This window comes from Fistularia commersonii, chromosome 6 (assembly GCF_037954325.1).
Source record: "Fistularia commersonii isolate RoL2024-O1a breed Wild chromosome 6, RoL_Fcom_v1.0, whole genome shotgun sequence".
Taxonomy (NCBI): Eukaryota; Metazoa; Chordata; class Actinopteri; order Syngnathiformes; family Fistulariidae; genus Fistularia; species Fistularia commersonii.
The window spans coordinates 17,490,890-17,504,019 of NC_141289.1; the positions used below are offsets into that span (position 1 = coordinate 17,490,890).

The 13,130-nt window shown below is 39.5% G+C and overlaps 1 protein-coding gene across 1 annotated transcript; it reads right to left on the reverse strand.

Moving 5' to 3' along the window:
- Nucleotides 1-740: 740 nt before the first annotated feature.
- Nucleotides 741-11,241, reverse strand: LOC147233544 (sodium/hydrogen exchanger 2-like). The gene is made up of 13 exons (XM_086148463.1): nt 10,675-11,241; nt 9,596-9,921; nt 8,885-9,022; nt 6,680-6,930; nt 5,841-6,058; nt 5,556-5,755; nt 4,993-5,082; nt 4,838-4,908; nt 4,582-4,749; nt 2,847-2,952; nt 2,366-2,482; nt 2,203-2,287; nt 741-2,131 (listed from the first exon to the last, which is right to left on the reverse strand). Exons 1-13 carry the CDS (start codon nt 10,961-10,963, stop codon nt 1,749-1,751), a joined length of 2,442 nt encoding a protein of 813 aa, XP_086004589.1. The 5' UTR covers nt 10,964-11,241; the 3' UTR covers nt 741-1,748.
- Between the last annotated feature and the right edge of the window lie 1,889 nt (nt 11,242-13,130).

Below are 13,130 nucleotides of genomic sequence, written 5' to 3' on the forward strand. Positions count from 1 at the left end.
ACGCCGCCGTTCTCCCTCTCCAACTCTGACGCATATAAAGAGGTTTTTTATTATTTATTAGAGCAACAGAACCGGCGTTCTCCATCAGCGCAGTTCAGGCCTCATTTCTCTTCCAGGGGAAAATCGTGTTGCACGGAAACATCTTCCATCTCTGAAAAGAAAACTTTACTTTGTCACTTCACTTTCTTATTAGCTGATTTTAGCCAACAACCGCTTTTTGTCAGAGCTCAGTGTCACCATCTGTTCAATTGGATAATCATTCAAGGGTGTCACACCAACGCCTGATGATGAAAATGATGTGTGAAGATTCCACATAATTAAGTGTGTTACACAAATGTCACACAGTAGTTGTGTGGGCTCTGGCAGCTTCGCTAATCACACATTGATCCCCTTTGAGTCGATGGCTCGCAACTGTTATTTTTACTTCCTTTCATACAGTCAATGTCGCCGCGGCCGGGGTGGCAAAAGGGCTTTATTCCATCTATTCAAGTAGTCCAAAAAAAATCTGTTGCTGAAAATGATATTTGCGTTCAAAGAATAAAATTTTAGCACATTTTAAATGACCCAAAATATATTTATTCACGTTGACTGTCTTATCGGCCAGCGCGTGCCATCTGGTGTTTACAGCCTTTTTAAAAAAAATTCAACCTTCAAAGAAACAAATCCGAAAGCTGAAAGTGTGTCGAAGCTTTTATTACGATAGAAAGGTAACAGTGGAAAAAAAATACAGTATACAAGTATTTTCTCATTTTTATTTGTCATTAATTGGCAGTTTATGTTTCCATTTTTATTTAAATCACCTCGCAAATATATGAGTTTAGAGAAAACAATATGATAATATTGCCATTCATAGATTTATTTTGGTGTACAAGCAGATTTGGCTGTGAAACCAAACATTAAAAAAAAAAAAAAAAAAAGGTGAAATTAACATTAAAACATAAAAATATTTTATGCATCTTTGTAGAGTCCAACATTGTCATATTAAAATTTACAACCTGGTTCAAACATCTCATATGTTCAATAAAATTCAAGTAAGAAACAGAAGGTAACAAAAAGGTAAAGCAGAGTTTGGTATAAAATCTCATGTCACTCAGGTTCCCATAGGAACAAATGAACTTCCTGTTGACTCACAGGAACTGCGTGGAGGCGGCGGAGTGCAGAATCCCTTTCATTTGTTCAGAGTTTCCGTAAGAAACACGCAGCACAGCGTAAATACACTCCCCATCCAGCCGTCCATTATCTACATCTCAAGCTGCACTCAGGGTAACGGGGATGCCGGATCCTTCCCCTCGCCATTTGATCGCAAGGCCTCATATAGAGACGAACAACCGCTCGCTCGTTTTCCGATTTTTTCCAATTCGCCTTCTGCGTGTTTTCGGATTGTGAGAGAAACACGAAAAAACGGTCCATCTCGGCGTGAGCGTGTGCCACCGTGCATCTCAAACACACTTCACTTTCTTTCCCTTTTACCGTACCCTTTTTCTGGACTTCTGGAAAGATCAAGATGTTCTGGGACTTGAGATAGTACAGGAGTGGGCGTTGTGGGAGCGCAGGCAAATACACACAGATTTGTGTATATACATGATATAAGCTGTCTTCGGTTCATTAAAAATGGAGATAAATCCATCGACATCTGCTGCCAAACCTAATTGTGAACTTAAGCATCTGTGTTAGTCCTATTTTCACATTTTCGCTCGTGCTTTTGCATTTTTTTTTGCATTTTTGCATCTCACCCGAGACGATTATTGTCAGGACCCTGCGGGCCCCTGGGATGAGTGTCCCAGCAGAGGGTTTTCGGACTCGTTTCCCCCGAAAACGTGGCTCTCGGGCCTCCAGCCCCGAGGCGACGAGACCGCGGGGGGGCTCAATCTTCCCTCCTCTTCGGAATCACCTTTATCTTTCTCCGTTCGCTCGGAGCTGCGCCTCCTCGGCGTAGGAACCGGCGCCTTCCCGCTTCGTGTGCTTCCGGGACGCCTCCCGTCCAGAACGCCGGGAGGGAGCACGGGGTCAGCCGTCCCGCCTGCGTCTGGAGGCTCCCTGATGGTGTTTAGCCTCCTCAAAGGTATCGCAGAGCGAGAAGAGGAACGCGGCGACGCTCCGGAGGCGAGGGGACGCTCCAGCTCGCGTCTTCCTGCCGACCCAACGCGTTAAATCAGATTCAGAAAACAAGCATTAAATCAGAACAAATGATCGCAAACATACCATGGCTACGCTTTCTGAGCCCCGACTCCAGGTCCCCCGGCTGCAAGGAGTAGTATTTCTGGGACTTGGGCATGTTGCGCACGGGCTGGAGGAGGAGATAAAGAGTCACGCGAGTGTGAAACGGAAAGATTTTTCCGGAAGTCGTCGGGAAACAGAAACTCACGGCCTCGCGGAAGCTTTCGGCTCGGATGCTGCGCCGGACGCTGGCGTGACGGCGGATCAGAATCTCCCTGGCTCGGTTGGCTTCCTGCATGTTGTGTCTGTTGGTGTACGCCAACGTCTGCGCAACCGGGAGAAAAGAAAAAATAACAAGGAAGCATTTTAAGCTCTAATAAAACCACTGTGGAAAACATTTAAAATGAGTTGTAATACGGCTCTAAACATGTGTAATGGGAATAAAAGCTGGAGGATGATCTTTATCCATATGATATTATATTTAATCATTACATTGCATTTGGCAGATGCTTTTATCCAAAGCGACTTACAATAGAATCATTAATCATTAAGAATTATATTTTTTAAACCATTCAGTTTCATACATTTCACAGCCATATTGCCGCCGACCAAAATGATAAATAATGTGTGATAAACAGCGACTGCCATCGATATTTATGCCATTTCTTCCTTATTAACATTGAACTCACCTTCTCTCTGATCCTGTACATGTTCTTTGACAGGATGTCGTGCATTTTCCGCACGTCTGCAGCCAGGAACTTCTTCTTTGGTCGAGACGCTTCCTTCCTCTCGTCGCTGGTGAAGGAAATATCAAAGAATGTTTTGCTCATTACCAGTAGCATCACCGTGGATCGCAATTAGGGAGCAGAAATTCGTATAAAATAGGAAATAGCACAATCAACTGGCTCTAAATTTGATTTTTGCATGGATGTTTCTTTGATTGTTTCGCTGACTTGCCAAAAACATATATATCATTAAATGAAATTATATTTTATTTCGGTGTCACGCCTTTAAGTCACAGATAAACTTCTGAGACGCAGTCATATGTAGCAGAAAAATAAATAAGGTTTGTTAAATAGACTGAGGCGAGTAAAAATGCAGAGATTAATATGTACAGTTATTATTTAATTGTTTTATGAAGCTCGAAATTTTGCAAGTGTGATTCCCTAATCTTGATTTAAAAAAAAAAAAAAAAGACTTGTCTGTCTATTTATTATCCTGTACATACTCCAAGCTGGGTGCTCTCGCTGTAAAATTTCAGTGTGTCTGCACAATGAAAATCAAAAATCTCTTGATTCTTGTACCCATTTCTTTTTGTTTATTTTATTTAAAGAGATTTTTGTCTGATAAAAAACAGTTTAGCTATGACAAGATCCCTCCACTGTGCTCACTTGGACAGGCTGTGGGGGGTCGAAACCACAGATTCGGTCCCCTCGTCTATATACGTTTCCTTACTTTTTGCAATTATTCCCTGACTTGGATTATTTTTTTTCTAATCATTCACACAAGTTCATCTCACACTTTCTTTAGACTCGGTTAGATTCGAACACATATTGAAGAAAGCTGCCTTCAGCGGAAACTCATACAACAACTGCCGACGGAGGATCCTTGTTTTCAACAGATCTTTAAAAACAAAGAAAGTTTAAACATCCCCTGGCCATTTTAACTGCTCTATTCAGGTCCTCACGCCCTCCAGCTTGCTACTCTCTGCCAGTCAACACTCTGTTGTCTATTTTATCCGTGTCGGTCTCAGCCCATTCGCATCCTGCTTATTTTTGATCATTTTTGTCATTACTATTATCACTGTTTATATTCCTTTCCCTATCGTTTTGGTTGTCCATTTTCACCTTTACGGTCTTTTTTTTTCTTTTCCATTCTGTTGACCATTCTTATCCTTGATGTTGTCGTTGTTGTTCTCTCTTTGCTGTCTATTTATTTGTGGATGTCTTTTGCTATCCTATAAGTGTCTCTCTATTTATATTTATATTCATATTTTTGACACTATCACTGTTACGCTGCTCTGACAAAAGAATTTCCCCAATGGGGATCAATAAAGTTTATCTTATCTTATCGTATCGTATCGTATCGTATCTTATCTTATCTTATCTTATTTGAGATAAATGGCAATAAATCTAGAAAAAAAAGCTAAAATTGCAATTGAAATCCAGTTCAGCTTTACTGTTTCTACCCATGTTATCTCTTTTAATTAGACTCTGTTTCATAATCTTTCAGAAATACATCTGGTAAGGGCAAAGAAAGAAGAAGTAGCACTGTGTTAATTTACACTCACATTTCAAATAAGTTAATCTTTGCACCATAGAAAGATAGCATTAGGGTCAACCTTCAGCTGAATGATTGGAATAATTATCCTAAGTGTTATTTTTGGTTGTCTAAGGCTTTCTGTCTCTCATCGTTGGAACTTACCTCAGAGAAACAATGGACGGGGCCGCACTGAGATCTCCCAGTGGTGTGTCCAGAAGGTCGATGGCCGTCTGCAGCTCCAGTTTTTTATAAAGAGACACGATGCTGGACTCGGCCCGGTTGTCTCGGAGAAGGATACGCCTCAAAACACGATCATTGAACTTTTTAAATCTGACAGAAGAAAAAAAAAAAAAAACAAGTTCATTCTAATCCACAAAAAATATCCCATTTTGTCATGACGATTTTTTTGAAAACCTACTTGTCCTTCCAGTAGTAGTGGCTCCACTGTCCACAAAGATCCTCAATACCACAAACTATGTGCTCCATCACCTGACAGAATTTAAAGAGAGGACATCGAATTTGAACCCGAGAGCTGCTGAAAGAGCTTCAATGGTGGAAACCAATGATTCCCACCCGACTGTGTATCTCCACATTGATGGTGTCCAGGTCTTTGTTGGTCCTCCTGATGTTTATATATTCCACTATTGGACGGATGCTGATACCCTAGAAGAGAGTACAAAATAAGAATGAATTCAAATCAGTCTAGATGACTTTTTTTTTTTTTTCAAAATAAATCTTCTAAACATTCAATAAAAAAAAGTTTAAAAAAAACACACTTGAAATCTGAAAAAAATTAAACTGAAATCAGAAATTTCCAAGGAATCAGAAATAAAACATTCTCAGAAATAATTAAATAAAATAATCAACAAAAGTGCAAAGAAAAATGATGCCCAAATCCTCCCCAAACTCATCCAAAATTTAAGAATAATCAGAGACATCACTGAAACTGTTGAAAAAAAAAAAATAAATAAATAATTAATAATAGAAGAAAATTAATAAGAAATTACTGGGGATAAGAAATCCATCACTAGATTAAATTAGTTATGCAGACAATTTTGGATTATTGTAGGAATTATTACTTTTCTATATATGTGTGTGTATGTATGTGTGTGTTTGTGTGTGTGTGTGTGACTGACCTGGATAAATACAGTGAATATAATAATGGCAATTGATGCAGTGACAAACAGGTTCCTTCTGTTGATGTTGTCTGGGAGGGTGAAGACCAGGGCGAAGCAGATGGCCCCCCTCACGCCTCCGTAGGCCAGGCCAAACTGGTCCTTGTACGTGAAATGGATGGTGCGAAAAGGGTTGATGATCTGGGACAGAACCAGGATGCCTGCAGGAGAGAAGGTGCAATGATACAGCAGCGCTGCATAGACTGGGGATTCGGCTTATAGGACCAAAGAGTTGCGGGGTGTCACCTATTCCTCTCCACACGAGGGCGAAGATGAGCGTGAACGCGATGTAGGCCCAGTTCCACTCGTGCTCACTGGTTATCGTCACCACACCCAGGAAGAAGAAGATGAGGGTTTCGGAGATGGTCGCCAGAAGCTTGACGACATGGCGGATGGTAGTGCAGGATCTCTGTGAGACATTCTCCTCCACGTAGTACTTCATGGTTATGGCACAGGTTATAATGCTGCAGGGAGAACAGGGAGAATTTAATTATGTGTCATTTACTGTATAGATATACAGTGGATCCTCGCTACTTCTTGGATTTTTTTTAATTTATTTATTTATTTTTTTTGCGTTATTTGAATAATTTTTTCGTCATGAAATAGTGATATTCTAGCCTAAAAAGATAAAAAAAAACAGTTAAAATTATTTTAAAATTAAACTCAAATTACAAAATTGCTAAACAAAGATAATTGCGAACTCTCACTACCAACGCGAGATCTCACACGGAATAACATTGGCTAAGTAGATCCGTACATGGCACGCTATTGGCTGATTGAGCATGTTGTTCCGTTCCTCATGTTGATTGGTTCATGGAAAGAAGCATCTGATCTGCTTGTAGGTTGTGCCCAGCATACAAGTCTTGGTCCACATTCGCGCAAGCGTGAATTAGCGTGAGTCCGCTTTGTGCTATTTCATTTGTGAAAGTGTCCAATCTTTTTATCGCTCTACGATGCCTCCCAAACACCCAAGCAAGAGCGCAAGACTGTTGGAAGCGTAACGCCGACGATTGTGGGTTGATAACAGTTTTCGGGAGGTTCGTAAACGGTTGAGTGAGGTTCGTCGGGTCCAAGTGTCCACTTACGCCAAGACGCTAGATATGGCAAACAGCTCAGCCACCAGATACGCCAGGTAGCTAAACATGAAGACGAAGAGGGGCTCAATATGACGGGCGTTGTGGGTGAACCGTGTCGTGAACGCCGCCACGAAGCCAAACAGGAGGCCAAAGATGACGCCCCCGAGCCCCACCACAAAGAAACGCGCCACGCCCAGGAACACGTCCGTGGATTCGACGGCCGACATGTCCGTCACGAAGGAAAACATGCTGTAGAGTACCTGCAGAGACAAAGCGTTGGACAAACAAGCAGTGAAATCGGTGTATTTTCTCGACATCAAACTTAGGCGAGGGGAGACCGGCACAACTCCTGATCAAATAAATCTGTGGCGGAGCAGGTTCAGCAACATGAATCCTTCCAGGAGTCTGCTTGTGCGGCACCTTTGTTGAAACAGTTTTCTTGTTTTAAAGTCAGGCTCGGCAGCGATGTTATGTTTGGCCAAGGCGAGACAGAATACTGGTGAGGACAATCAGTGTCGGCTTGCGTCGAGCGAAACCGTCTTCTGAAGCGAAACTTAGAGAGAGAAATAGGGAGGGCTGACGACGAATGACGTTTCCCTTAAACCTCGAGGAACCGGCCGAACGAGATGGAAGACAGCAGGCTTGAATCTTTTACTGCTTCCTTTTCTAAACAGCCTTGAGTCACGTTTGATTAACAAACATATCGAACATTTTTCTATTCTCTACATAATTGATCGAATCTTTTCTCTCTTCTTTCTCTCCTCTAATTGAGCTCCGATCATCTGACCGTTACGATGATATTCAAATCAATTATTTCACGTTTGGGATCGTGAATCTGCCCAGGTGTCCTCAAATGGATCCGTCCTTATAATAGTTTAAAATAATCGTTTCAGGTTTTCATTCATGTGAAACTACAAGTGATAATAAATATTAAGAAATACATTAGTCCACTACAATATCAGGATGCATTGCAAAGCGATTCTTTGTCGATCCATACATTCTCCATTCTGAAGTCATGACTTTTTTAGCATTACCGACTCCACATTTACCTCCTTCTAACACTTCACATTCACATTTAACTCAGAACTTCTAAATTAAACAGATTGTTTTCTGTGAGACTGCCTAAAGGTATGCCGAACCATGTCAACGTTTGAGGAAAACATTTACGGAACATTTTGATCAGGTTTTTTTTTTTTTTTTTTTTCTTGTCTATGCTGTCTGCTGCTTGTAAAACAATAAAAAAAGCAAATGTTTTATTTTTTCAATTTTTCGAAAAAATGTGCACACAAATTTTTTTTACATATAATACAAAAAATTGTATTCTCACATGACGTTTCCTCAGATGCTTACCAAAGATGTGTTAACAAAATGTTATTGTGGTGCCATTTTGTAAGGGACTGATCATGTGATTGATTCCGTCCCTTTTTTGTGCACCTCTTGTTATATATATCATGTTATTTTAACATTTATAATATTATATAATTATAATTATTTATAGTTAATATAATATAATAATTAATATGATAAAAATAAATAACATTTTAACATTATAGAATTATTTATCTTTTCATGGTGTATAAATATGAATATGACAAGATATATGACAAAAAAGGAGGGATTTTTTTGCACCTCTTATTATATATATATCATGTCATATTAACATTTTAACAATATAGCATCGCTATAATTATATTTTTATTAATATGATATAATTATCATTATATAAGTTTAAAAAAACAACATTTTAACATTATTAAATTATTTATAATTTTATATCGTTAAAATGTTAATGTGACAAAAAAAAAGGAGGGAATCAATCACATGATCATTCTCTTTAAAAATGGCGCCACAATACCATATTTGTTAATGTCTATCTCTGGTAAGCATCTCAGGAAGGGGCTACTGGTATGTTTGCTTGAAACGTCACGGGAGAATACGTTTTTGTACTATATGTAAAATAAATTATCTTCATTTTTGGAGCAGTTTCGCCGCGCACATTTTTTTCAAAGGTTAAGATACTGAGGGGAGTAACTCTGGGAGTTACACACCTCGTTCGATTCCTGAGATTTCCTGAGCAAAACATTGAACCCCTGCCAAGAGTCTGCCTTCTGTTAACGGCACATCCATGATGGGTCAAATATAAAGGCCTTTCTATTCATACACTATCATACCCTTTTTTTTTCCAAACTTGCAACGAGCAGACAAAATACTCACGACAGTGACAGCGTCGTTAAAGAGTCCCTCTCCGAATATGACTATATGTGTCTGCTCATTGACTCCGATGCTGTCAAACACGTTCAGCACAGCCACAGGGTCCACCGCTGAGATGATGGATGCAAACAGCAAGTTCTCCTGCGGCGAAGCGGGATAAATGAGACGGAAAGGGGAAAAAAATGGTCTGTCTGTGAAATAACTGCAGGCAAGTCAGCCTCGGGAGCAGTACACAACACAAACATAATCCGCTCCTAAAAGCAATAGTGCAAATAACATATCGCAATTGAATAAACGGTAAATAAAGTGACTTTGTTATTCTTTTCAATTTTAATTAGAAATAAGTGCTGTGAAATTCTGAAACTTTAATTCAAATCCAAATGATTACCTTTAACAGTATTTTCTAGAGTGCCAAAAGTTCAGTTTCCCTTTCGAATATCCTGAAATATTTAAGCCCGTGATGTTTGAATTTGATAAATGATTAAAAATCCACATCTTTCAACCTACTGATATAATTAACAAAAAGTCATTTCATACAAAAATTTTTAAAACCGCATGATAGGAGAGTTAATATATCGAGAGTTTTTGGCAATGTGGAAAATTACAATACGAAAAAAAAAAATATATATTCAAAGATCACATGGCATTAACACGTGCAAGTGTAACCTTTGACCTTTTCCAGTCATAAAAAGGTTACGGCCATCTTGACCTGACCTGCAGGTTGATGTCCTGGATGCCAAACACCTCCAGCTGGCAGATGGCGAAGAGGGAAAGCCCGATGCCGATGCTGTTCCACAGAGTCCCCACCACGGCGTACCACAGCACCGTGCCTACGTTCTCAAAGAACGGCCTGGTGGGCATGAAGTAGCCGTTTTCCAAGACAATGGGCGGAAGCATGTAGAGGAAGAAGACATAGGAGGAAAGAATAGCCGGGGGCTCTTCCTTCACCGAGTGCATGATGGCACCGACGATCAGACCGATGGAGATCATGAGGCAGGATTCCGGGATCCAGATAGTGATTTTGTGATAAATGTTAAAACCTGGCGAGAAGAAAAGAAATCATGAATTCATCCTGGTGCAAGTGCCAAAAATGACATATACCTCAACATGGTCCCATGATATTTAGTATTTCAATAAAACAGTTTCATGACCACCATCTTGAGGGTCCACAAAGGATAAGCTAACTGAATATTTGTTCGTCAGTAAAATGCAACATGATAACACGTAAAGAATTGTTTTGGGCCTAAAATAACACAAGTCAAGTTTGTGTTTTCTCCCCGAGTCTGCGTGGATTTTCTCCAGGTTCTCCAGTTTCCTCCCACTGGATGGATGGATGGATGGATGGATGGATGGATGGATGGATGGATGGATGGATGGATGGATGGATGGATGGATGGATGGATGGATGACACCAGTCATCACTGCAAAAGGATTTGTGTAAAAAGCAGCAAAACTCATGACCGGAGAAAAATCTACCGGGGAATATGGGCTCAAAACTGCTGTCCATGCAGCTCCATGTGATACCTGCTGATTTGCACTGACTCGGAGCAAACAATTAAAAAAAAAAAAAAAAAAAAGTGTTGTTGCACAAGAGGTCCTAAGCATCTATTTAACACCAAAGAAAATAAGATGTTCCTCCTTTTTCTAAAAGAATTCCTGAGAATTTTGTTTGGTTCATTAATTTTGCTCTTAAGACTTTATGGGCCTATAAAGTCAAAGTGTTTCTGTGGTTAAGAGCCTTTTTTTTTTGTAAAAAGCTGATCTGCATTTCATTTCTTTGTATTGGAACGTACCAATTTTGGCAAAGGAGGCCAGCAGCACCCACAGAGTAAATTCAAAAGGGACCTGAATCCTGGCGTAATCCATCGTGAACACGGGGAGGCTCTCCTGCTCCTCCTCGGGGAAGGCTTGGGCGTCATCGAATTCATTCTCAAAAGGTTTAACTCCGGAGAAGCTGCTCGAAGGTGAGGGTTTGCTTTCTTGGATCTCACATTTCCCTCCGATGCAGCAGAGCACGAGGAGCTGAAGGAGCCAGAAAGCTGCTCTCTTAGTCCAGAAACCGGGCAATTCCAGGGCGCCCATTTCCACTGATTGACTCAAATATCAGATTTCTTCCAGCAAGAGTGAAAAAACACAAAGCATTTTATTCTAGAAAATAAAAAAATAAAAAAAAAATTAAAAAGTGAAAGAATTCCAGCTTATTGTACCCGGTAAAAAAACAAAAATAATAAGATCCACATCTTGAACTACATCCAAAACATTGAGGACTTAAGTTAAATGTTAAAATATGTCTGTTGACGTTTTAGCCCACTCACTAAAAGGCAGTAATTCCTTCCTCAGCACTCGGAGGTGCAATGAAATACTGGTTTGGGTGCTGGTGGAACCTGCTAGACACTTGCACCCGAGCAGTTGGGTGGAGCCAACTTAAAACTGAAGGCCTTTACATTTTTGCCAAGGATTACAAACCTGGTTTCACTGTTTTCATAATCTGGATCTAATCTGCACCCGCATCCATATTCGGTCCAGAACAAACCTTTGAATAAACTACACTGAACATACAACACTGACTCCAGAGATTGGCCGTCACTGTCTCTGCAGGTGGAACCGCTGACAGCAGGAGATGCAGTTTAAGATGTCTCCACAAGATGGTGGAGACAGATAGCAATTTGAACATTGAATTCACGCCCAATACATTTAGATTGACAGCCGAAGTGGAGAATAGATCCCTTTTCAGTTTAACTTGTACCGTTTTGGTTGAGGTTTAAACTACATACACTGCTACTCTCTCATACCATCAAATATCAGTTTGTAACTTTATACGACATACCTCATAGTTTCATGTTTTCTGCTTAATGTAACAGTGCACTTTACTGCTTATTTGCACTCGATTATTATTATTATATTGTTAGTTTCATGTCATCGTGGGAGTGTGAGAAACCTCTTCTTGATTCCTCTGTACGTCCAATAAAAGCGGAGAAATTGACAATAAAGCTGTCTGTTTTTGGTCAGAACTCTCTCGTAAGGATGCATTTCAGGTTTACTGCGTTCTAAACTATACAGGTGACATGTGTTACTAACAGATTTATAGAGGGACAGTTCAACAAAGTGCATCACTGTACAGTGAAATACAGCAAAATGCTGCTTTAAAACTCAGTTTCCTCTTAATTCCAACATCCCCTCCAGCCATACTTGTTTTCCTGTCTACTTTTCCTTGTCTTTTTATCTTCCTTAGTCTGCCTTTCCATATTTTCTGCTGTTGGGAGGAGGCCATGCAACGTCAGGAGACTGCATCTCTTTTTTTAATTTATTGTTTTTGTTTTTTTTTATTATTATATTTTTTATTTTATATTTAGATGTTTTTATTTTTATTTTTTAATATATTTTTTTAAGAGGTTGGTTGATTTGATTCAACTTGATGTGAAAAGTGCAATCCTTGCTGATGCCGATATTTTTTTTTTTTATTTAGTTTTAGGTAACGCATGAGAGAATTTTCCCCAGATAATGTAAATAATTTGCAAATATATAGATAACTCCAGATGTATCAGCTTAGTAAGAGAGGCAAGAAATGAAATTGTTCATCAGTCAAAGTGGATATTCACCATGAAAAACTATACTTTTAAGAATTTTTGTTGAAATCTTCTTGTCTTGGCAACTGGACTTGAATTTCTTCACTTGAAGCATCTAAGAGGAAATGTTAATGAATGATATTGTGAAACATCTTCAAGTGAAGAAATTCAGGTCCAGTTGCCAAGACAAGAAGATTTCAACAAGAATTCTTAAAAGTATAGTTTGTTTTCATCATGACCTGGATGACTGAGAACCTCCACAGACATATTTTCAAGAACAAGAGAGCATATTAATCTTATGCTAAATGAACAACATGTGCAATAAGTGAAGCAAAAAAACAGAGAAAATAGATATCATGATGTATGTGTAGTTTTTTCGGGCTATATGTATTTTTACGCTGTTTCTTTGTCGTTGTATGTCGGTTTGTTGATTAAAAAGCTATTTATCGTGGAACTGATATGTCAGACATAGGTGTAATAAAAATGTTCCTGTAAGGAAAGGATAATAAATGATATTGTGAAGAAAAGTCAATATTTATGTCTGCATTGTGACAACATTTCCTTCTCCCAGACAAACCCTGTCAATGCTTCTGTCCCATCTGTAAATATTTGCTTTAAAACCACGTGGCCGTTGCGTCAGGACTTGCGCACTGACGTCACTATCACGTCACACAGGGGGCGGG

Bases quoted from the DNA above. Each gene is read 5' to 3' on its own strand.
- LOC147233544 (XM_086148463.1), bottom strand. From the start codon at position 10,963: ATGGGCGCCCTGGAATTGCCCGGTTTCTGGACTAAGAGAGCAGCTTTC. The intron at 6,059-6,679 runs GTAAGTGGACAC...TTCTCCCTGCAG, and splicing joins GCCATATCTAGCGTCTTGGC to CATTATAACCTGTGCCATAA. The intron at 2,953-4,581 runs GTAAGTTCCAAC...TTCCTTCACCAG, and splicing joins CCGTCCATTGTTTCTCTGAG to CGACGAGAGGAAGGAAGCGT.